Raw genomic sequence first — 25,999 nt, 5'->3', positions numbered from 1 at the left:
CTTTTTATCCATTCATCTTCCCATGGACATTTAGATTGTTTCCATATCTTGGCTATTGTAAATACTGCTATGATCTACATAGGGGTACATATGTCTTTTCAAGTTAGTGTTTTCATTTTCTTTGGATATATACCTAGAAGTGGAATTGCTAGACCATACAGTAGTTCTGTTTTTAACAGAGGAACCTCCATACTGTTTTCCGTAGTGGGTGCCCCAAAAGTACATCCCCACCAAGAGTGCACGAGGGCTGCCTTTTCTCCACATCTTTGCCAACATTTGTTATTTTTTTGTCTTTTTGATAATAGACATTCTGACAGATGTGAGCTGATATCTCAGTGAGGTTTTGATTTGCATTTCCCTGATGTTTAGTGATGCTGAGCATCTTTTCATGTGTAGGTTGGCCATCTGTATGTCTTCTCTGGAAGAATGTCTATTCGGGTCCTCTGCCCATTTTTTAATCAGATTTTTCCAGGTATTGGATTTTATGAGTTCTTTGTATATTTTGGATATGAACCTCTATTTTTAGTACTTTTGACTGACAATATCTTGAGAGGAAGGAATCTACAAAAATTAAGTGAAATCCAATTTATTAAAGAGCAACTATTAATTGCAGTTAGAATGTGTTCTCTTAGGCCAAATAGTTGAAAATTGTCTGCATTTTTATTTTAACATGTGTTTTCAAATTCCTGGTGTTCTGCGATCATAACTAATGTCCTTGCAATTTGCATGTTTCTGCTCAGCTCTTGTTTTAGAAGTGCAAAGTGACATTGTGTCTGGAGCCAAGCTTGCTGTGCATAAACCTGTAGCAATTTTTGGAGAAGAAAAGCAAATTATGGGACCAAAGGAAAAGCAAATGGAAAAAAATGCTTTAACAATGGAAAATGCTTCCAGTGAAATTCTGTAAGTAATCAGTGTGGCCAGAAAAGCTACCTGTTTCCTATTTGAACTCAGCTCATTAGCTCAATAACAGCACAGAGCCCATGCAGGGAACCCACACCGAGTTTGTGAAATGTATGTCAGGTGAAGAGCTGGTAAATATTTAATTAGTTTTCTGTCCAAAAGATAGAGCTGGAGCTTCCATGTTCAGCCATCACAAGGATCTACTTTCAGCTATTTTGTTATTATATTACAGTTTTTAGAAGACTAGAATTTTGGAATTGCCAATTATTTGAGGAATTCATCATGTTTTGTCTCCATAAACGTTGATTCCAGGAACAATTAAATTAATATAGATTCAAGCTGGATTCATGTTAATATACAGTTGTCATCCTGGGTCACTGAAGTAGTTTTCTGATTGGTCTCTATCTCCATTTTCTCCTCCTTCCAGTTCACCTCAAAGTTCCACCCACAGACAGTTAATCTTTCTAAAACCTAATCCTTTTTATACAGTTCTTCAGTGGCTACGTACTGCAGATAGAAAAAATACTTAGTCTGTAATCAAGCCCTTCTGACCTGGGTCCAGGCCTGTCATTGACACTCATTTGCACCCCCAGGCCCACCTCCACTCCACACTTGTTTCTTCCTGACACATGAAATAAGCCCCAGCTCAGCAACTACAAGCTGTCGCTGAACGTGGCACATTCCATTTATGCACTATTGTACGCCTCTGAGCCACTTGTTTCTCTCCACCTGAAGTGCCTTGACCTGCCTGGTATTCATCTGTGGAATGGTTCTTCATCATTGAAAACAATCATGGTAATGACTGCACACAGCAATGTGCCTATCAGTCCCCACCACCACACGCCCCTCCCCAACAACCACCAGCCTGGGAAATCCATGAGGGCAAAAACTCTTGTCACACATGCTGTGTGAAGACCAGGATAGCTGCCTTTAATCATTTACTGAATAAATGAAGGAATGATTGAGTGAGTTTCCAAATTCTAAAGCCATATATGGCTAGTCAATTACCATTGTGATAATAGTGAATATTAATTTATATATCATTGTTACAAACTATTTTAAAAGACTGCTTCTACCCCTCAATTATAAGGATATCAACTCAAATATAAGGACATTTTAGGAAACAAACCCCTCATTGTTGAATGATTCATCTGGTCTCATGTCCTGACACTAACAAAGGCATCAAAGGCCTTTTTCAGAAAGAGATGATTTGACCTACACGGTATATTCCTCAATGGCTAGAGAATTTCTTAAGAATGTATCATCTAGCCTCTGAATTATTAGACTGCACATGGGAAAAAAGTACACAGAAAGTAAGAAAAAAAAGAACATTTCTGAGAGAAAAGATCTACATTGTTCTAACTTATAGATTTCATCAGGTCCTGGAGTCCTTGAGGTAGAAGTGATTGAGTCCACTCAGAACATAAGGCAGGAATCTCTTGCACCTTCCAGATAGGCTCTTTTGATCACATCTTTTCTTGAATACTCATAGTAACAGGGACATCACTAGTTTGTAAGGCAGACCATTCTAATGTTGAAATTTAGAATATCTCCATCCTATGATTTCATTTTTTCTCTGTCCATACCATTCCTCTCTACTTAAAAGTCCTTAAGAACACAATTCATATGGGATCCTGGGAAGATGGCAGTGTAGGAGGATGCTGGGTTCACCGCGTGTCCTGCTGATCACTTAGATTCCATCTACACCTGCCTAAATAACCCAGAAAACCACCAGAAGACTAGCAGAACGGAGTCTCTGGAGCCAAGCACAGATGAGAGGCCCACGGAAGAGGAGGAGGAAGAGAGAGGGAAAGGTGTTGAAGGTGTACTTGAAGAAATAATAGCTGAGAACTTCCCGGATCTGGGGAAGGAAAAAGGCATTGAAATCCAAGAGGCACAGAGAACTCCCTTCAGACCTAACTTGAATTGATCTTCTGCATGACATATCATAGTGAAACTGGCAAAATACAAGGATAAAGAGAAAATTCTGAAAGCAGCTAGAGAGAAACGTGCTTTAACATATAAAGGGAGACCTATAAGACTCGTGACCAATCTCTCTACTGAAACTTGGCAGGCCAGAAAGGAAGGGCAGGAGATCTTCAATGTGATGAACAGAAAAACATGCAGCCGAGAATCCTTTATCCAGCAAGTCTGTCATTTAGAACTGAAGGAGAGATAAAGGTCTTCCCAAACAAACAAAAACTGAAGGAATTCGTCACCACTAAACCAGCCCTACAAGAGATCCTAAGGGGGATCCTGTGAGACAAAGTACCAGAGACATCGCTACAAGCATGAAACCTACGGACATCACAGTGACTCTAAACCCATATCTTTCTTTAATAACACCGAATGTAAATGGACTAAATGCGCCAACCAAAAGACATAGGGTATCAGAATGGATAAAAAAAACAAGACCCATCTATTTGCTGTCTACAAGAGACTCATTTTAGATCTGAGGACACCTTCAGATTGATAGTGAGGGGATGGAGAACTATTTATCATGCCACTGGAAGTCAAAAGAAAGCTGGAGTAGCCATACTTATATCAGACAAACTAGAATTTAAATTAAAGGCTGTAACAAGAGATGAAGAAGGGCATTATATAATAATCACAGGGTCTATCCATCAGGAAGAGCTAACAATTATAAATGCCTATGCGCCGAATACAGGAGCCCCCAAATATATAAAACAATTACAAACATAAGCAACCTTAATGATAAGAATGTGGTAATTGCAGGGGACTTTAACACTTCACTTACAGAAATGGATAGATCATGTAGACACACGGTCAATAAAGAAACAAGGGCCCTGAATGATACATTGGATCAGATGGACTTGACAGATATATTTAGAACTCTGCATCCCAAAGCAACAGATTATACTTTCTTCTCGAGTGCACATGGAACATTCTCCAAGATAGATCACATACTGGGTCACAAAACAGCCCTTCATAAGTATACAAAAATTGAAATCATACCATGCATACTTTCAGACCACAATGCTATGAAGCTTGAAATCAACCACAGGAAAAAGTCTGGAAAACCTCCAAAAGCATGGAGGTTAAAGAACACCCTACTAAAGAATGAATGGGTCAACCAGGCAATTAGAGAAGAAATTAAAAAATATATGGAACAAACGAAAATGAAAATACAATAATCCAAATGCTTTGGGATGCAGCGAAGGCAGTCCTGAGAGGAAAATACATTGCAATCCAGGCCTATCTCAAGAAACAAGAAAAATCCCAAATACAAAATCTAACAGCACACCTAAAGGAAATGGAAGCAGAACAGCAAAGACAGCCTAAATCCAGCAGAAGAAGAGAATAGTAAAGATCAGAGCAGAAATAAACAATATGGAATCTAAAAAAACTGTAGAACAGATCAATGAAACCAAGAGTTGGTTTTTTGAAAACATAAACAAAATTGATAAACCTCTAGCCAGGCTTCTCAAAAAGAAAAGGGAGATGACCCAAATAGATAAAATCATGAATGAAAATGGAATTATTACAACCAATCCCTCAGAGATACAAACAATTATCAGGGAATACTATGAAAAATTATATGCCAACAAACTGGACAACCTGGAAGAAATGGACAAATTCCTAAACACCCACACACTTCCAAAACTCAATCAGGAGGAAAATAGAAAGCTTAACAGACCCATAACCAGTGAAGAAATTGAATCAGTCATCAAAAATCTCCCAACAAATAAGAGTCCAGGACCAGTTGCATTCTTATACACTAATAATGAAGCAACAGAAAGACAAATAAAAACTGATCCCATTCACAATTGCACCAAGAAGCATAAAATACCTAGGAATAAATCTAACCAAAGATGTAAAAGATCTGTATGCTGAAAACTATAGAAAGCTTATGAAGGAAATTGAAGAAGATATAAAGAAATGGAAAAACATTCCGTGCTCATGGATTGGAAGAATAAATATTGTCAAAATGTCAATACTACCCAAAGCTATCTACACATTCAATGCAATCCCAATCAAAATTGCACCAGCATTCTTCTCGAAACTAGAACAAGCAATCCTAAAATTCATATGGAACCATAAAAGGCCCCGAATAGCCAAAGTAATTTTGAAGAAGAAGACCAAAGCAGGAGGCATCACAATCCCAGACTTTAGCCTCTACTACAAAGCTGTAATCATCAAGACAGCATGGTATTGGCACAAAAACAGACACATAGACCAATGGAATAGAATAGAAACCCCAGAACTAGACCCACAAACGTACGGCCAACTAATCTTTGACAAAGCAGGAAAGAATATCCAATGGAAAAAAGACAAGTCTCTTTAACAAATGGTGCTGGGAGAACTGGACAGCAACATGCAGAAGGTTGAAACTAGACCACTTTCTCACACCATTCACAAAAATAAACTCAAAATGGATAAAGGACCTGAATGTGAGACAGGAAACTATCAAAACCCTAGAGGAAAAGCAGGAAAAGACCTCTCTGACCTCAGCCACAGCAATTTCTTACTTGACACATTCCCAAAGGCAAGGGAATTAAAAGCAAAAATGAACTACTGGGACCTTATGAAGATAAAAAGCTTCTGCACAGCAAAGGAAACAACCAACAAAACTAAAAGGCAACCAACGGAATAGGAAAAGATATTTGCAAATGACATATCGGACAAAGGGCTAGTATCCAAAATCTATAAAGAGCTCACCAAACTCCACACCTGAAAAACAAATAACCCAGTGAAGAAATGGGCAGAAAACATGAATAGACACTTCTCTAAAGAAGACATCCAGATGGCCAACAGGCACATGAAAAGATGCTCAACGTCGCTCCTCATCAGGGAAATACAAATCAAAACCACACTCAGGTATCACCTCACGCCAGTCAGAGTGGCCAAAATGAACAAATCAGGAGACTATAGATGCTGGAGAGGATGTGGAGAAATGGGAACCCTCTTGCACTGTTGGTGGGAATGCAAATTGGTGCAACCACTCTGGAAAACAGTGTGGAGGTTCCTCAGAAAATTAAAAATAGACCTACCGTATGACCCAGCAATAGCACTGCTAGGAATTTACCCAAGGGATACAGGAATACTGATGCATAGGGGCACTTGTACCCCAATGTTTATAGCAGCACTCTCAACAATAGCCAAATGATGGAAAGAGCCTAAATGTCCATCAACTGATGAATGGATAAAGAAATTGTGGTTTATAAACACAATGGAGTACTACGTGGCAATGAGAAAGAATGAAATATGGCCCTTTGTAGCAACATGGATGGAACTGAAGAGTGTGATGCTAAGTGAAATAAGCCATACAGAGAAAGACAGATACCATATGGTTTCACTCTTATGTGGATCCGGAGAAACTTAACAGAAACCCATGGGGGAGGGGAAGGAAAAAAAAAGGCTAGAGTGGAAGAGAGCCAAAGCATAAGAGACTCTTAAAAACTGAGAACCAACTGAGGGTTGATGGGGGGTGGGAGGGAGAGGAGGGTATGGGTATTGAGGAGGGCACCTTTTGGGATGAGCACTGGGTGTTGTATGGAAACCAATTTGACAATAAACTTCATATATTGAAAATAAATAAATAAAATAAAATAAAATATTCAAAGTTCTCTGTCATCAGCCTACTGGGTTATCTCTTTTCCGGGCTAACTTTCACTAGTTCTTTGAACCACTTCTGATGACTCAATCCTAAATCACCTTATATTAGACAGTCACTTTAAGATTTCCCCAGACTTCCTTAGATATGTTTGTTTGGAAGTTTTACATATTTGAGAGGTGGGATGATTTAAGGAGGGGCATCCATAAAGCAAGAGGCTAAACAGATCTAGAAGGAACGCTTTTTTAAAAAATTTTTTTTCAATATTTATTTTTGAGAGAGAGAGAGAGGAGAGAGAGAGAGAGAGAGAACGAGCAGGAGAGGGTCAGAGAGAAAGGGAGACACAGAATCTGAAACAGGCTCCAGGCTCTGAACTGTCAGCACAGAGCCCAACAAGGGGCCCAAATCACGAACCTTGAGATCATGACCTGAGCTGAAGTCAGACTCTTAACCGACTGAGCTACCCTGCACAAGGAAGGAACCGTTTGATAGCTAGGTTCTGTGTAAAGATTTCTGGTAATAAAAATAAGCATAATGGAAAAGAACTCTGGGAGTACTCACTTCAGCTTTGCTGCTTTGTGGAAGAAAGGGCCTTTTTAGCATGGAACTCAGGGAAAACTTTCTCATTTCCTTACTGAATTAGGCAGTCCCTGCCCACTTCAAGAGCCTCTTCACATAGTACCTTTTCCACTCACTGCACACCTATGACCCAGTGACCTTCTGTTCCTCAAATGAACCAAACATATTCTTGCTTCAGAACCTTTCCATTTATTCTTTTCTCTGCCCATAAATGCTCTCTCTCCCTAGATCCTCACCTGGCTGGCTCCTTCTCATTTTCCAGGTCTCAACTCAAACATCATCTCTCAGAGGCGTCTGTTCTTCTACCTTGCTAAAGTAGACCCCCCTCCCCACCAACTAATTTCTATCATGATATCTTGTTTTATTCCACTATGGCACTTGTATTATTTAGTTATTCATTTACTTGTGTATTATCTCTCTTCTGCCCACTGGAATGTAAGTTCTATGAATCTTGAGAATTTACCTGTTTTGTTCATCACTGTATCCCCAACACTTATAATTCTGTGCCTATCATATAGTAGATGTTCAAGAAATATCTGTTAAAGGAATGAGTTGACTAACTATGGAATGATTAGTCGTGTATGAGTCATATAAGTCATTAAATGAATGAGTAGACAAATGAATTAATAAAGGAAGGTATATTTAGAAAGGTCTGTTCTAAATTGTCTATTGTCTTGACTGTTCTTCATTTGCCTGGAAGCCAAAGATCATACAGATAAATTCCAAGTTAGGAAATTAAACATCTGGATTGGGGGAGGAATCTTGTTTACACCTTGATAAACATGTTAAAACTAAGAATGACATTTCTGTTTTTGGTTTTCCTCAGTCAGTGGGAAAGCTGTGTTTTTTTTATTTTTAACACAAGATGGCACTGTTGTTTTTTTAACTGTTAGACTTTTGAGAAGCTGTGTGTGCTGCAGCTCTGAATGAGGCAGTTGTTACCCACCAATTTCAGAGCCACATGTAATACTTTTGTTACATTTGAAAAGTGTATGGTCTGCTCTGCTAACACAGGAATTGACCCCAAAGATTTTGGTAATTTGATATCGCTTGCAGCGATATCAAAAACCACAAGTGCCTTGGCACTCACAGCCTCCCCGCATCCCCTAGCTTTATTTACATACATGCATATTTGCTGCTTTGAGCATATATTTAACCCACCTTGGACCCAGCAGTCCTCATATTGTGTCGTGATCCCATGGAAGCAAATGTACCTTGAACAGTGCCCCAGAACTTGATATATACGGATCCGGATGGTGGCTACGCTCCTGCTCACACCTTTGTCTTAATAAAAAGCCAGAAGGCTGACTGACTCAGTTATCCAAGCTCTGACTATTTAAGTGTTTTAGTACATTATTCTTTATCAAAAACTGGCACGAACATGCCCATGCTCTTGGAGCCTCTCTAGGTTTGAGAGGGAAAGTTAAGTTAATTAATATTTCTTAACACTGTCTAATGAGTAAACTTTATGAAATGCAGTAATCTAGGCTGTTCTGTTCCAGACAGAATTATGACCCACTTATGGAGAAGGCAGAAGGAATCTCATTACACATTCATTATAAATTTCTTAAACTACCGAGTAGCCTTAATCTCGCAATTTTTGAAATATAATACATGGCCCCCTTTTTCCCAAATAAATATGGTAAAGATGAGTGCTATTTATTATGTAATGGAGGAATTTTTTTGTAGGCTTATATTAAAAGGTCTAAATTATGTGTTAGGAAGATATGGATTTGCGATGTTAGGCACGACAATGGAAATGCGATTTACAGATCTACCAATATCCTTCAGGATATGATCAGACTATTCCTCAGAGAAAACTCTGTGAGTAAAAATCAGAATTCTTGTGTTTGCTTCTGAACCTTGGTAGAGATTCACATGCAAGAGCCCATCTTCGAATGAAAGCTTGTCACACACTTCCCAGATATGCCTGGCAGGAAACTCCTCATGACTTTGATGAGGATGACAGTCTTACAAAGAAAATGGAAGAAGAACTCTTTGAAAATGTGGAACCACAGAAGAAATACAGGTAAAAAGTTGCAAGGGATTCTTGTGAGAGATTTCTGCCTGGCCTTAGATTTGCTCACTTTGGGGCAAAATGATTCTTGTGGGTTTGCCTTACTGTTAGCCGCATGTACATCAACATGCACATTTTTGTCTTTCTTGTGTCTGTGACTAAGTATTTGCAAGTACTTGTGGGAAGGCCCTTCTCCCTTTAGCTTATTTTGTGCCACGTGATGTAATTTCTTGTTCACTAGTGTGTCTTTTCCATTCAGCAGTAAGCTCATCCACCTGTGCCTCCTGATAACTTAGCACCAAGCCTGTGTGTTTGTTGAATGAATGTGTGAATGAACTTAAGAATAAGCATATGAGATTCTTTGATGTCTTTAAGAAATTAGGAAAATGTAGTTTCTTCTTTTTTCATTTTTTTTTCCTGGTCAATGTCCAATGAAATAATAGGAATTTATAGTACTTTGTATCATTCCATAATCGTTAGACGTTTGCGTAACTTGATAGCATTTTATATAAATTAAACAGTCTTGGCACTTCGACCTTTAGCATAGAGTAGGGGCTTCATAGATATTTATAAATGTATTTGATTGACAATGCATTGTGGTATTTCATATGTTTAATAAGTCTTCTTATTGCCTTAAGATCCTTAAGCAAGAGATTCCTTTGAATTAACTTACTAGTATATCATTCTTTTTTATGATCTTCTATGAGTTGTCAGGGAAGATGGAAAAACTTGAACGATGGCATTCTATCTGGAGATAGAGGCTAGAAACAATCATGATCTGAACACCTTTGTTTCTCCCTATTTCCCTTTTACCGTTCTCCTTCTCCTACTCTTTTTCCCCTTTAATTAAATTATCTCTTCAACTAAATTTCTTTTTGTTATGCTGATGAGTTTCTCATATTCTCTTGGATGAACATTTATTTCTGTTACAGAATAAGCCCAGAATTCTACCTTTTTTACATCAGCTTGGCAGTGCAAGGCAAATAACATTGCTGCTGCCCCGATGATAATGCCTCACCGTTATAAGTGAGTTCAGTTCACAGCAGGTCTCTCGCCAACGGAACTTGCGGTCTCCAGCACATCAAGTGCACAGGACATTTTTCGGCCACTAATGGGATTTTCTTTATCTCAGCTATTCTCCAAAGCGGAGTAAATTGCAGAAGCTTTGCCACCAGCAGTTTGAATACAGAGATGAGCAAATTATATGCCATGCTGCTCCTCAGTTAGTTTTGGGAGTAAGAGGTCCTGATCTGCGTTCAGACACGGAGGTAGTTTTGGTGGAGAAAAAAGTGGGTGACAGTCATCAACGATGGATGCACAAGGAAGGCAGCAGGTAAACCCTTTATATTGTGGGGTCAATATATCAAAATATATCAACAGAAGCCTAAAAGATCTGGCATGGTCCCCACAGAGCAGGCAGGGCGTATATCTGAGGACTTTGGATTTTTTATTTAATGTAGCCAATAATTTTTTATCCTTCTCAAGGAAGAGAGAGTGAAATCAAATGTAAATGCTCAGTAGTCTCTAGACAGCATATCCACTGTCAATTCAGATAAGAAATAGGAAATGTGACCTACTTGGTTCATAGTTTTCACTGACTGTTGAAGTTGAGAGAAAACTGGGATGTCATCTAATTTTATTTTTATGATTTGAAAGGATCAAGCAAGAGCTTTAAAGAGTCCCCATTTAAAACTTTTTGCAGTATTTTTTATTAACTCAGTCCTCTGCCCCTCCCCACATCTCATGTATGCATGCAGTTGGTTACTTCCATAAAATAACGAACTGATATGGTTTCCGCTTACACAGTGAAAAGGAATCCTTACCTTAGCAAATATATCGATCCAATCCAACCCAATGGCTGGCCCATGTCTGGATCCAGATTCAAGCCAACCACTGTCAAAAGGTTATTTCTAAGACAGTCAGAAGAAATTTAAAAGTCTAGGTACCAGATGATACGAAGGAGGTCTTATTAATCTTGTTGACTGTCAAAATAGTTTAATGGCTATGTTAAAAAAAAACAAAAGTCCTGACCACTTGGATATATATTGTAGTATTTATACAGAAAATTAAGAGATAGCTCAGGTTTGCATTAAAATATTCTAGCAAAAGCAAAAATGTAAAATGTTATGGGGGAATGGATGAAACAAGAATGGCAGAATGTTGACAACTGGTAAGTCGTGGTGGTTTCTTAGATCATTCTCTCTGTTTTTGTGCATATATGAACATTTCTTTAACAAGAAAGAAAACAACTCCCTAGATTTTAGATTGGTTTGCTTCAAATTCTACCGTTAGTTTTACATGGTGGGGCTCCAGGGGCCTCTTCAATCTCTTGAAATCTGTGCAATACATATTTTTTTTTCTGGGAAAGAGCTGTGATTTTCACTGGATTCTCAAAAGATATGTGATGTGAAAGGTTTTGGAATTGCTTGGAGGCAGATTGCATAAGCTTCAGCAGGCGGCAGCAGCAGCCCAGCGTGGGCAGGACGGGAGTTAGCCTTACTGTGTTCACTGTCTGAGTGAGCCAAGCACTGCAAGGGACGCTTATTGGGCTTGTTTTAGAAAAGGCTGAAAAGCCAACCTGTAGCTAGACCTGGTGAGTGTGTTCATTTGCCCCATTCATTCTAGCTAAGCTAACTTTACAACAGGGAGCTTTAGAAGCAGGCTTTTGTCCCCGTGATTGATTTGCTCTATGGGACCAGAATTCATTCATTCTGCTGCAAAGGGTTATTAAAGGCAGTGTTTTTAGGTGCTGGTGCTTTAGCTAAGAAGAAAAAGATGAAAATCCCTGCCCTGACCGAGCTAGTGCTACCCAGCTGTACATTTCTGGAATTTAGCCATACAGTGTACTGTATCATAGTGGAGGTCCTACTCAAGCCCAAGTTGGACTTTGAGTGTGACTGATCAACTGGGGTGGGCACAAATGGGGAATAAGAGAAGACCTTGAGACAGGAGAAAGTCAAGCATAATGAGTTTTAACTCCGAAATATTTGCTTATTGGAAAAGGGAGTGAGTTCTGAGTCCTGCTAAGTGTCTGTCATTAGTTTTGCTTTTCATCTTGAGTGCTGTGGAGAAAGCCTGTGAGGAGGGGAAGGCCTTTTGAGTAAAAACATAAAGAAGTTTGCCTAAAACTCTGTGAAACATTGGAGCACCACCAGCACTGCCAACATAATGGGAGGTACCAAGTGGTGATCACTGTGCTGAGAATTTTCTACCGTTAGTCCTTTCATTCAGTTCTTTGGGTCTGGGACTATGTTTTCATTTTGGCCTTCTATTTAACATATAAAATAACTAGGAAATCTTATATCTTAAGCAATTATCAGCAAAATCTCTTCAGGGAAATTATGGCTGTGAGAACAAGATCTTTCTGGGACAGCACATGGTCTAGGCTAGAAGTGCAAGAAATGAGCAAGGGGGCACGGAAAGGTAGCAAGAAATTGCCACAGATGCATTCACTTGGTTTCCAGCCACACAGAAGAATGATCCAGGTGAACTTTTGAGATAACCTGGCATCTTTCTCCCATTTTCAACTCTGGCAAAATCTGAGTTAATCATTTGGCTTCTAAAGGGAAATATGAAATACTGCTCAGGGATGAAAATCCCCTCAACAGGACTTAGAATTATACAGGGGGAAATCCTGTGTCATAGAATTTGGAGCTAAAAAAGATATTTAGAATTTTCTAGTCTTAATCACTTGATTTCAAAACTAGGTAAACTGAGGCTCAAGAGATTAAGTGACTTGTAAGCACTCATTCCTTGGGTTAGTGGAAGGGGCTGTGGTGTCGTGCTGGATATTCCTGGGACACAGACTAAGTTCTCACACTACTGTTTGTCACAGAGTGGGTTTTAGGTACATGTGTATAAACAAGCTTCCTGCAGAATGTAAGCATTCTTGCTAAGGGCAAGTGCCAGTTGACTGTACTGTTCAGAAATGAAAAGAATAACCAACACTATCCTGGCTGAGCATGGCATTGAAGCATGAGAGAAGTTGCTATATCTGTTCTAAGCAGCAGAAACATAGACAGCTAGGTAACTAACTTGGCACCTCAGTAGGTCATTGCAGGAAATGTACAATCATTCATTCATGAAAATGCAAGACACAGACTGTGCAGACGGTGAGGCTACACAGGTGAACAATATAGAATACCAGTTCTAGTGCAGTTCTTGTCCAGTATTGATGAACTCTACAGAGGTATTTGATAAAATCCAGTACCCATTTTTGACTTAAAATGATGCATCATTAATTAACAATTGGAGGGAGAAATACATTATAAGATTAATAGTGATTATCTTATAGTAATGTGAGGAATGTTTAAAATTCTGTTACAGTTTTTCCTGTATTTTCCAGTACTTTGTAATTCTTTACAATGGGACTGTATTGTTTTATGTTCATAAGTTTAAATTAGATATCTGGAATTTTTGCAGTCTTAAAAGGAGAAATATATTACTTTTATACCAGACCCCCACTCTCACATCATTAAATTTTATAGGACAAGTTCTATTTTCCACAGCAAGAATGCCACTGCGGACGTGTAGTGTCCCTATGTTGACAGACACAAAGAATTGTTTTTTTCTGTACAGATAAGATCCTTGAATGTTTGGCTTATTTTTGCTTTTAAGTGATGCAAGGAAGAGAATTTGAGTGTTTTAGCCCAATCATTTTCTTCCGTTTTTCGGTCAAAGAGGCTTTATGTAAGCTCCTATATAAGATAACTTAAAAATATTCACATATATCTTGGAATTTTAGGGAATACTCCCTTAGAAAAAGAGAGTTCATGGAAAAGCTATAAAAAACACAACCATTAATAATAGTAGTTCATTCTAAGTGATGTGCTAGGCAATGTTCTATGCATTTTCTATGCATTAATTCATTTCATTCCCAAAGAGTCCCTTGAGGCATGCGCCATTATCCTATTTTACAGATGAGGAAACTGAGGCACAGTCTAGTTAAGCAAAACCATACAGCTACTGAGAGGTAGATTCTGTATTCAAACTCAGGCACTGGGGCTCCAGAATCCATGTTCTTAATCATTCTGTCACAGTGCCTCTCATAATAAATAGCAGGACAGGTGAGGAGGGTGTATAATCAGTATGGGTACAATCTGGAGACAGAAACCACACAGTTATTTAAATGGGATATGTAACATAAAGAATTACTAAACAATAATAAAGAGTAACTATCAGATATTTAAAAAAATCCTCTGTATGGTACTCTGGAGCTGAGAGAGTTGAGAACAAATTTAAAATTGGGCCCTTTCTCAAAACTGGAATTCAGAACTCGTTAGAAAAAGTATGGGTGCAGCTAACTGGATGGCAGAAGTCTGTTGGTTTGCCTGGCCAGACCTGGTCTGCAAGGAGGAAGCAACATATGTGGGGGTACAGCTGGTTTGGGGGCACACAGGCATGAAAAGGGGATGGGATGCTGGTGTGGCAGAAGGTTTAGAGCATGTGATGTCCATGTCAGGAAGGCCACAAGCAAATGGTTACTAGGACTGACCTGTGAAGGTTCCAAGGGACTCCATATTTTTGGCAACTGGTTGGAGCAGAACAGCACTAGATATCCTCACTCCCAACTGCTGACCCCACGCAGCAGCCAGGAAGAGCAAGAGAGCCCCTTCCTCCTGCAGTGTTCCTCCAGCACTCTCTACTGAGAAAGCTTCACACTGTGCTTCTGTAGGGGAGAAATGCTTAAAGGATTCATATCCATTATCAGAGAGCATGTATAGAGCTAAGAGGCAACACAATGGGAAGTGGCACAGGGGGAGCTCTGATCTGGTTATGCTACTTGATGATATGCCTAGTCCTGTTTTCCCAAGGACCTTTCACCTGGTGAGTAACCCGGACTTTGTGCTGGCAGTGTCTGTGACCAAAGCAAGAAATGAAGTCTGTGGCTATCCAGTTATTGTTCAGGTAAGATATTTATAGACTAAGTAGTAATCATGGCCCTTTATTTAATTAAAGTAAAGCCCTATACTTCCTTGTTGTGGAGAAAGACAATGGCTGTCATAGAAACCTGTCTTGAATGCTATTGTTAAAATATTTACAATAGTCGCCTAGATTTCAAATTCAACATGTTCATGTAGCTCTTAATTTAGTTTAATCCAACAGATGGTGACTGTGGGCTTGCTGCATGTCAGGAGCTATGCTAGTTACTTAAATCAAATCCAAGGGCAAGCATGTGAAATTATCCCAGTAGCACTCATACAGTCTCAGTGGTGGGTATGGTCAAGTGAATAGCTGTTAGATGCGCGTGCTTTAAGCTCACTGATTGGGACATATGCAAGTCCCCTCTTACCTGGCAACTGAAGGGAAAGAGCATGGGCAAAGAGGTCTTCCTGAAGGATGTGAACTCATCCATGTTAATTCTACCAAGAGACTCATTTCAAATACACTTTTAATGTGCTTTTGCAAATGCTTACAGCAGCCAGACAATTTTTGGAGACTTCCGAGAAATCTGGGCTCATCTGAGTTTTGGGTAAAGAGCTATGGAGTTCTTTTTCATGTTTATCTGTCATCCTTACTTATAACCAAAGACACTCCCTAACTGGACATGTATTTTCCCTTGTTAAGACAAAAGAAAATTTAGGAGCACTCCTTCTCTGAATTTATTTTCTGTATCCTCTATAGAATTCACCATCTTTTTGTTGAATAGAATAACTGTCTCTAAATTACACTTGTTTTATTCCATGTTTTTAATAGCAATGAGGCAGCTTGTTTTGCAGGTCCTGAATCCATAATTGGGATAGAACAATCTGGACAAATATCAAAGCTTAATTAAGTCTTCTACACTGATGACAAATATGGACTAAAATTTTATTCTAGGAGACATAGTGTATATAACATTACATTCTTCCCTGTCACGTGCCTCTTTGGCATGGGCCACAGTGAGATTAAAACCTCATGCAGATGCAAATTTAGCACCTTGATCAGTTTCATAAAATTATAGATATTGACATTTCCCCCTAAGGTTCCCATTTTTAAGAAATGCATTTGATCTTAAGGTAATTTGTATTACTTTTCAAGATTTTTTCCTTTGCTGATATTTTGTTTTTATTTCTTGAAGCAATCAGTTTGTGAGAAAATATTAAAGTTCATGTGAAATAACAAAATGAGGCACACTAGGCTAATGTTACTAGACCCTCCACTCTCTGTTCCTTGAAATACAGTCTTTGTTTTCCAGGCCTCTGAGGGATGCTCTATTGTCTTACCTATTAAATCAGTTCTTAAGACCCATTTATTTCCTCTTTACTATCAATCTCTCCTTGGTAAAAGTAAGTGCTATTCATTACAAAGTTCCTTGAGGTGTCGTGATATGTTTAGTTGGAACTAATCTACTGGCTTAAATTCTCTAAAACTGAAACTACTCATTTCTTTACTTATGCTTGAGCCAAGTTTTATAATTAGAATAAACATGCTGTTTCTGTTACATATAATACTTACTGTACTCATATTAAAAAAAAACTCTTCTTGATAACCAGTAAAACATAAATTAAAATAGCAACCAGGTACTATTTTCATTTATTGAATTGATGATGTTTGAGCAAGAATGTGAGGAAAACAGGCCATTTCTTATACTATTGGTGGAAGTGTAAACTAAAATAACCTTTCTAGAAAGCATTTGGATATGATAAAACTTTATATGACATACCATAATATTTTAAAATGACCTTGTTATCAACACTTGTACTTGAGTTTGTTCTAAAGAATTTATCATGTATTTACATAAAAATCTATGATTGTTGATTGTTCTTTTGCGTATAATAAAGAAAATCTGAGAAGCAATCTACACGTTTAACTATTGGGGATTGGTAAAATAAAACATCACTGAGATTAAATAGTATATATCCTTTAAAAATATTAGGAAAAGGCTCATGGAATTGAAAAAAAAAAAAGCCCAGCGTGGAGCCCAATGCAGGGCTTGAAATCATGACCCTGAGATCAAGACCCGAACTGAGATCAAGAGTTGGACACTTAACTGACTGAGCTATTGAGGTGCCCCATGGAATATTTTTTAAGTTAAAAAAAAAAAACTAATGCAATTACCAAATTGTGTGCATTTTGTGATTTCATTTTGTAAATCAAAGAATGCATATTTATAAATGTAAAAAATGTTGTGTATATAATTATCAAATATTAATATGATTATTACTATGTAGTAGAATTGAATAATTATCTATACTTTTTGAATTCATGCGATGAAATATTTGACATCTATAAATAAATCGTAAACTCTCCTGTCTGCTTGACTCCATATTTTATCCTTTTTTTCCCCCAGCAATATAAACCTTATAACAATGGGACTTCCAATCAAAAGTGGAATTACATGGAAAATATCAAAGCTTTCATGGCCTTTCATAGCACTGCACTTGATAAGGAAATCACAGCAGCAAATTATGCTGGTATTTGTACATCCTCTGTGATTAAAGAGGAAAACATTGATCAACCAGTAAGTGGTTCTTTTCTACTAAGGATAAAAGGAAAACAGGAGAAAATGGACAATTTAATAAAGCCAGAACTTTTTTTTCCCCTAGAAAACCTTATATTCAGACAAATTAAACACTGATTTGTGAATGAAATCATTTAGACTCTGTGATTCTGGTTAGGAAACAATGAAGAAATATTTGTATTACCCACTGCTTATATTGTTTCAATGGCTCCCTATCATTACCACCATCTTTGGTCCATGATCAGTTCACCAGAACGCTCACACATACTCCCACAGCTGTGCCTGCCACACTAGATGTCACTCCACTCCAGAAAGCATATTGAAATGTGAATGATTGTGAGTGACTTTAACTATATTGCATTATACCAAGCATAGGTCTAAGTGTGAATACCTATACTCTACGTTCTAAGGAAGTGATTCTTCAGATTTGGTCCTATAATTTTTATTAGTAAGGAATTGCTGCATACTTTACAAATACCTGAGGTATTTGTGGGTCAGTATATCAAGCTTATTGATAAACATTGGCCTGCAGAAATCTCAAAATGCACACTGCAAGATTCTCCAAGATCCTCTTTACTCTGCTTCTCAGACATCTCTAAATAGCTGCCTCTTCTCCTTCACCCATAATTCCCTGGCTCTGCTAAATAATTTACACTTGTCCAAATTTACCATACCATTCTGCCTGTCTTTGGTTTTGACTATGCTATCCTCCCAGCAACCCTTTTCTCCTTTGTCTGTGAACTCATACCAGGTGGCAAATATGCTGTCAGAGACTACCAAGATCATCTTCAAAGGAATCAAGTCAACTTGAAAAGGCTCCCAGTCCAAAGACAAAACAATTTAAGCATCAATGTGTTGCATTGACATACATCAGATGTCTACTGAATGTGGCAGATTGACATACATCGGACATGTTTAAATCCATGTATTTGTACTGATAAGAATAACAATAATTCATTGATCACAATTAGATGATGCTTAGGAACAATTAGTTACTTTGACAACTAGGAAATAAAGAATCAAGCATTTATTTTTTCCTTCCTTTATGAACTATATGTTAGGATAACAAAATAGTAGATGAGAAGTTTCACTCCATAGGAATTCATTGCCAGCTACGAAATGAATAAGGTATGAAAAAATTGGAATGTCGCTGTGTTGTGAACTTTGATAAAGTAATTGACCTAACTAATGATTATCAGTACCTAATAGTATTACAGAGACACAACAGGTAACACGTACCCCTTGATGGAAGTATTTAGTACCACTTATGAAGTGTTCATCCCCACAAAAATGTAACTGGAATTTAATCAAGTCTTTCATTCTAATAATTGACTAGAAACAAAGGAAATAAAGGAACTTGGTAAAAGACACAAAGACCATGTAGTCATCAAAATCCGAACTGACAAGGGGCGCCTGGGTGGCGCAGTCGGTTAAGCGTCCGACTTCAGCCAGGTCACGATCTCACGGTCCGTGAGTTCCAGCCCCGTCGGGCTCTGGGCTGATGGCTCAGAGCCTGGAGCCTGTTTCCGATTCTGTGTCTCCCTCTCTCTCTGCCCCTCCCCGTTCATGCTCTGTATCTCTCTGTCCCAAAAATAAAAACGTTGAAAAAAAAAATTAAAAAAAAAAAAATCCGAACTGACAAAAAAACAACAAATAAATTACAATAAAAGAAAAGAGAGAAAGAGATATGACAGGAAGATGGAGGTTAAAAGAAATTTAGGAGGTATATAAACCAGTTATAATGTATTGACCTGATTTTGATTCTATTTCAAACAAATTTGTAAGAGGAGAGAGATGACTATACAAATTTGAATACTGACTAAATATTTTGTTATATTAAGATACTATCATTGTTAGTTTTAGATGTGATATATTTAGATAAAAGAATTTTTATCTTTTAGAAATATATACTGAAATATTTAAGAATGAAATGATATAATGCCTGGGATTTACTTCAAAGTAATCCAGGTAGGAGTGGGTGGGGTGCAGATGGAACAAGATTGGTAGTTTTGATAACTGTTGAAGCTGGGTGAAGGGTAGAGGGTGGCTTATCATACATTGGTGTATGATTGAAATTTTCCAGTGATTATGCAACTCGTGTTTTTATTAAAGAGACAGGAAAGGAAGAACTGTTCAGCTGGTGGGAAGGGAAAGGGGAGAGTAATTACAGAGATAGATGGTGGAGTCGAGGTTGAGTTTTAAAGGGTGGTGGCATGAAAGGTGGGAGGGATAGTGGAACAGTGGCTGTGGGTTGAGGTCTCAGTGAACATCTTGGTGTTCTGCTAAAGAAAAGTTTAACACTTTTAAGTACCAGAATTTTCTACTTGACCATTTTGTTTAGAAATATTTTAAAAACTATTTTACGTACTTTTCCTTAACCAGAATAGGCAGAACACCACTTAACCAAGTCAGGGCCATCAATATGCTAGTTCCAGTGCCATACATCAGATAGTTGGCACATGGGTTTTACTTTGAACTCCTCCTAAAATCACACATGCAACTTGCTTTCTCCAAAATAATTCTTGAAGGCCATTTGCTGTCTTTCTTGCTAAAAAAGAGTGCAGCTTAGAAGATAATATCAGCATGATTCCAACTATCTTTCTATAGAGATGGTTCTACACATAATATTCATTTATTTCCATCTAAGCAGGAATGTTTTAATTTTCTGCCTTTAAGCAATGTGTAAAATGGCTCTTTTTTGCAAAAGAGTCCTTTAAGCAGAAACTCAAACGGCCTTCTAAGGTCATTTTTTAGACTTGAACAGTTTCCACTTTCAATGGCTTCATCAATAACTTCTTGTTTTAGCACCAATCACAGCACTCTTATTTCATCACCAGTAAACTCCTCAATTTCCTAGTCCACACAATCCAATTATTATTTAAGTTTATTTAGTGGCCATCTTGTGACTTTGGGATATTTTCCCTACAGACCTTTAAAACTTGGTTGGATTTTAGTGAATCTAGACAAAATTTAGATTATTTTTGCTAACTTTTATTAATATCCAGATAGTAATTGGGGAAGCTGAGTATGGGTTCATGGGAGTTCACTATACTGTGCTGTTTTGTATGATTGAAATATTTTATAAAAAAAAAGTAAAGAAGGGAGTCCTAGAGTTTAAGCCTCAGTGATTATAAAACTGTTGCCTTTCTTTTAACCATATAATCAAGATGTTCTTTTATTTACATTAACCAAAATACAACTTCCCATTTTCTAACAATGATTTGCTCCAAAAGATCATAATTTTCCTTTCCCAAAAGTTAAATGAGGGGCGCCTGGGTGGCGCAGTCGGTTAAGCGTCCGACTTCAGCCAGGTCACGATCTCGCGGTCTGTGAGTTCGAGCCCCGCGTCGGGCTCTGGGCTGATGGCTCAGAGCCTGGAGCCTGTTTCCGATTCTGTGTCTCCCTCTCTCTCTGCCCCTCCCCCGTTCGTGCTCTGTCTCTCTCTGTCCCAAGAATAAATAAACGTTGAAAAAAAAAAAAAAGTTAAATGATAGCCTATCTATTAGAAGTTAATATGATTAATCTGAAGAGTGCAATAATATATCAATTCTGGGATTCACAAATTAAAAACTTCTCCTGGGCCTGGGAGAAATTTACTCATACAAAGTCTCTAAGCCAGTGGTTAGTTCTTAATCTTTTTGGAGATACAGACTTTGAGCATTTCATGAAAATTATGCATATTCTTTTCCCCAAAAATGCACATATGTACACAACCACCTTTCATATAAGTTTCAGGGAATTTATAGACTCCCCCTGAAATCCATTTGGGATGTAGGGTAAGAACTCCTTTTCTAGACCTCATTCTAATGGATAGCTTAGAAAAAGAAAATGAATATGAAGTAACTATTACATGCTTGATCACTACTGTATGTTACATACTGATCAATCTTAGTGATTTTCACATGTTGTCTCATTTAAATAATAAATATGATGAAGACACTGAATAATTTATTCACAATCACATTACCTACTATATATAGTAACAGTCATTATTGATCAGACTAACCCCATGTAATAGACCATATGTCTATAAGGCCAAATGAACAGATCAAGTTAGTCATTTCAATAAATCAAGGAAATTTTAGAGAAAAGAATTAGTCAAATCAATTGCCTGGTATTCTGCACAGAATACCAGTAGCTGACTTACTGAACTTTTAAACTCTGTTTAAGTTCTACAGGCATACCAAATGTATTGTACTTTTCTTTCCATCAGCAGTTTCCAAGCAGTATTAAGTGTAAATGAATTAATGAAAAACAGTTTACATTGTGTATATGTACCATTGCCAAAATAGAACAACTCAGAGATCATCAAACCTGTAGCACCACAGTGATGGGGATGGATGTTTTAATGAATGAAAAATATATTTTCTGGATACTTCCAATGGGCTTCTTTAGTATAAGAAAGAAAATTATTGGCATACAATTCATCATGAAATCCTTGCTTTTCTGTAGAGATGGTTCTACACATAATATTCATTTATTTCCATCTAAGCAGGAATGTTTTAATTTTCTGCCTTTAAGCAATGTGTAGAAAAATGGAAGTTGTAGGTACATACAGAGAAATCCATAGTAGAATTTAAGAATTACATCTTCAAAAGTATCATTTAAAGTTTGGCTTTGAATTGAGTTAACTCTACGTACTTAAAGGGAGTATTTCAAGTAATATGACAAAGGCAAAAAGAGCCAAGAACTTGGAGTCAGGAGTCAGTTTTACATTTCAGTTCTGCCATGTACTACTTAAGTATCCTTGGATGAAAACTTCCCTCTCTCTTTTGTTTTCTTATCTGTAAGTTGATTGAGAATGGTATTAACTCTGGCTGTACTTAACTTTTAGCCTGTGAGGACCAAAGCAAATTAGAGAGTCTATATAAAAGTACTTTAAAATTTTATTATGGAGATTTTCATACATATTCAAAATATAATAGTGTAATAAATCCTCATATATTTATCATCTAAATTCAACTGTTATCAAGGTTTTTCAATATTTACAAACCCCAGACATGATACCATTTCACCTTCAACTTAAGCACACCTCTAAAATATTGGAAAATTTTCATACCTAATTATGCCATTATCACGCCTAACAAAATTAATAATACATTTTGGCTATCAAGTACCCTGTTCTTAATCAAATTTCCTAGGTTCTCCTAAAAAAATTATTCTTATTGTTGCTTGGTCTGAGTCAGGATTGAAACAAGGTCCTTGTATGACCTTTGGTTGTAGAATCTAGAATTTTCCTATAGGATGCCTCCTATTTGGATATGACTGTTTACTTCTGTGGCATTTTTATATTTGTTTCTGTAGCCCCCATGATTCCTGTAAAAGTAATTTAACGCTAAAGTTGTAATTAGATTTATGTTCAATATTTTTTGACAAGAATTGTCATGGACTTTACTGTATATTTCATATTGACCATTTATGCAAGGGTACAATTTCTGGATTTTCCATTTTTAGTGATAATGGGTATCAGTGGGCATGATCACAACCGAATCTCACATTTAACAAATCTCCCAATGACTTTGCATCTAGTGTCACTCTTTGGTGATCTTTGCTTAAATCGGTTATTAGGAGTTTCCAAAGGGTCAATATTAGGGGTGCCTGGGTGTCTCAATCGAGCATCTGACTCTTGATTTTGGCTCAAATCATGATCCCAGGGTCATGGCATCAAGCCCCGCATTGACCTCGACACTGAGCACAGAGCCTGCTTAAGATTCCACCCCTCCCCACTTCCCCTCTCCCTTGCTCCATGCTCTCTCTCTCTCTCTCTCTCAGAATAAAAGGGGTGTTAGTTTTGTTTAATTCTGTCATTTTCCCAACATTTATTAGCTGAACTTTATTTTATTTTATTTTATTTTATTTTTTTAATGTTTATTTTTAAGAAAGAGAAAGACAGAATATGAGTGGGGAAGGGGCAGAGAGAGAGGGGGGGAGACACAGAATCCGAAGCAGGCTCCAGGTTCTGAGCTGTCAGCACAGAGCCCTACATGGGGCTTGAATTCACAAACTGTGAGATCATGACCTGAGCTGTCAGCCGGCCGCTTAACCGTCTGAGCCACCCAGGCGCCCCTATTAGCTAAATTTTTAATGTAGGGAAGAATTTCAACGAGGTTCATCCTCTTCAACTAGGTATTTGACTACCCAAAAACATAGTTTGTAAGTGTTGGTAGAATAAATGTTTATTCTTTCTATCTGACTTCTCTATTGTGGTATAATAAACAACCTGAAAACTTAGTGGCTTAAACTAAGAATGATTTTTTTTTTCGCTCTGTTGGCCAATAATTTGGGCTGAGCTCAGTGGAGCAGCTCTGCTGGTCTTGCCCAAAGTCACTAATGTGACCCTAATATGTAGTCATCTCGTGGTACATTAGTAGGTTGGTGGTTCTATGGGGACTGGGTGGTTAACGATGGTCTCCCTCACATATCTGGAGGTTAGCAGGCAGTTAGCTGGGGTTCTTCATTCTCCTCAAGGCTTCTTAAGTAGGCTAGCTCAAGTGTGTTCATATTGTGGTCTCAGGGTTCCAGTGGCAGCCAAAAGAGAACCAGCTCCAATGTGCAAACACTTCCTAGGTATCTGCTTGCATCATCACATTTACTGATACATTGACCAAAGCAAGTCACACAGAGTTGCTCAGATTCAAGGAAAAGACACAAAGAGAAACATTTCTTGACTGGAGGAGAAGCAAAATCACATTTCAGAAGGACATGCAGACCAGGATGGGGAGGTTTTATTGTGGCCATGTTTGCAAATAATCTGCCACACTTTCTAATGGCCAGTTGTCAGAGTTATCAATTGGTGACAGTTCACTTCCAGTGGACTCCAATAAGCTGCAATTTTGTTTTTACGTGTTTGTTGTTTTTTAATTGTTATTTTACTTATCTTTAGCATCATTATGAGCTCATGGGACTTATATATTTAAACATATCTAAAGGGTTCTTTTTGTTGTTCCCCAATTGTCCTAGGTTGGGCCAGTGGAGGCTTCTTCATGTTGGTTCTTGTGTCTTTTTAACATGACTCCTTTACTCTTGGATGGCTTCTTTTCTTTCCAGGCACTACAGGACATAACTTGCTTATCTTACATATTTCTTGCCCCACATCTGGAACTGGCCATTCCTCCATGAAACCCTGATTCTTGGCATAAGTTATACTCATTGATGTTGAATTGTCATAGCCTCTAGTCTTTTTCAGTCAATAGAATTTAGAAATATGTTTTTTAATATAATTATTGGGGAGCAAAATCATTCATTCATGTTGAGATTTCAAATATAGCATTTGGGGATCATATAAATGCTTTATTCGTATTGTGAAGTATTCTACAAAAATGCTATAATAATTTAGGTGCCCCTACATAAAAACATCTCTGTTCCTTTTTTTAGGGATACTATTATCTCTCACCCACTGGAAAGAGGAAAATTGTGCTCTGCTTAGCATGTGGACGATCCATGAGAGCAGAGAAGGGGCTGAAGCAGTCGCTTCCAGGGCTGCCATTCCTCTGTGCCTCTGGCTCCAAGACCCAGAAGCCCTTCTCACGAGGGCCTTTCAAGGTCATCAGTGTGGCAAAGGTGTGTAACGACCTGAGCTCTGCTAATACATGTATGGCATCACTTTGGAAACTTTGACGCATTCATTATCTGCCTTGCACTCAAGTTCATCTCCACTCATCCAATTCATCTTCCTCTGATGCACCTTTACCATTCCACCTGCATTGATTTCCTTTTCCCCATTGTAATTTAAAATACATTGTCTATTAATAGTTCGATACACTCTTTGAAGTTAATTGGGCACTTCTGCGGCTTTAATCATCTACTGACACCTTCCACTGCTCTCTGTGTTGCTTTTAAATGAGGAAGTAACTGCAAATCTTTACTTAGAGCAGCTTTTTTGTCTATATTCACAGGGAAAACTTTTTACTAGTATGGAACATTTCAGGGGGAATTTGACATGTTGTTAATGATTGTTCAGGTTGGATGCCTGAATTCATGCATCCATGTCTAATACTATTTATAGCTTGTGGAGAAAAAAAAATCTCTGCCACTTTCCTGTGATCTTAATGTAAAATGGCACCATTTAAAAAGTCCCCTCCTTCAAGTTTAGAGTAAGATGTGCTAAGGGGAACTTACACACCTATATAAAAAGAAGCAATTCCTAAGAGAAGCCTTCTAACTTGGGTGTGCTCTCTGGGGCTTGCCAGGTCCATTTCCAGATATCTTTCCTCTTTCCCCTAAACCAGATACACAGTGCAGGGTGGAGGGGACACCCTCCATCTGGAGGGGACATGAAGAGTCACAATAAACATTAAGTGCAACAGTAACTCTGATGGAGAAAAGAAGTCCTCTGGGGAAGTATGAAGGCATTTGGCTTTGCTTTAATGATGGTGGGGTTAAGGAAGTGGTGGTGAGCTGATTGGAAAGAATCCCCAATGTTACAGCATCTCAAACAGAATTTTTCCCTCAAAGCATCCTGAGTAGGGTTTGAAAGAGAAAGGTG

The 25,999-nt window shown here is 38.0% G+C and overlaps 1 protein-coding gene across 1 annotated transcript in view; it reads left to right on the top strand.

Moving 5' to 3' along the window:
* Window positions 1-25,999, top strand: part of LOC115525350 (doublecortin domain-containing protein 1-like) — a 256,343-nt gene that overhangs the window by 190,852 nt on the left and 39,492 nt on the right. The window contains 6 exon segments of the mRNA XM_032594846.1: window positions 741-900; window positions 8,925-9,083; window positions 10,204-10,404; window positions 14,885-14,978; window positions 17,344-17,514; window positions 24,889-25,074. Coding sequence (XP_032450737.1) covers window positions 741-900; window positions 8,925-9,083; window positions 10,204-10,404; window positions 14,885-14,978; window positions 17,344-17,514; window positions 24,889-25,074 — 971 coding nt within the window.

This window comes from Lynx canadensis, chromosome D1 (genome assembly GCF_007474595.2).
Source record: "Lynx canadensis isolate LIC74 chromosome D1, mLynCan4.pri.v2, whole genome shotgun sequence".
Classification (NCBI taxonomy): Eukaryota; Metazoa; Chordata; class Mammalia; order Carnivora; family Felidae; genus Lynx; species Lynx canadensis.
This window is presented reverse-complemented; position numbering and strand designations above follow the sequence as displayed.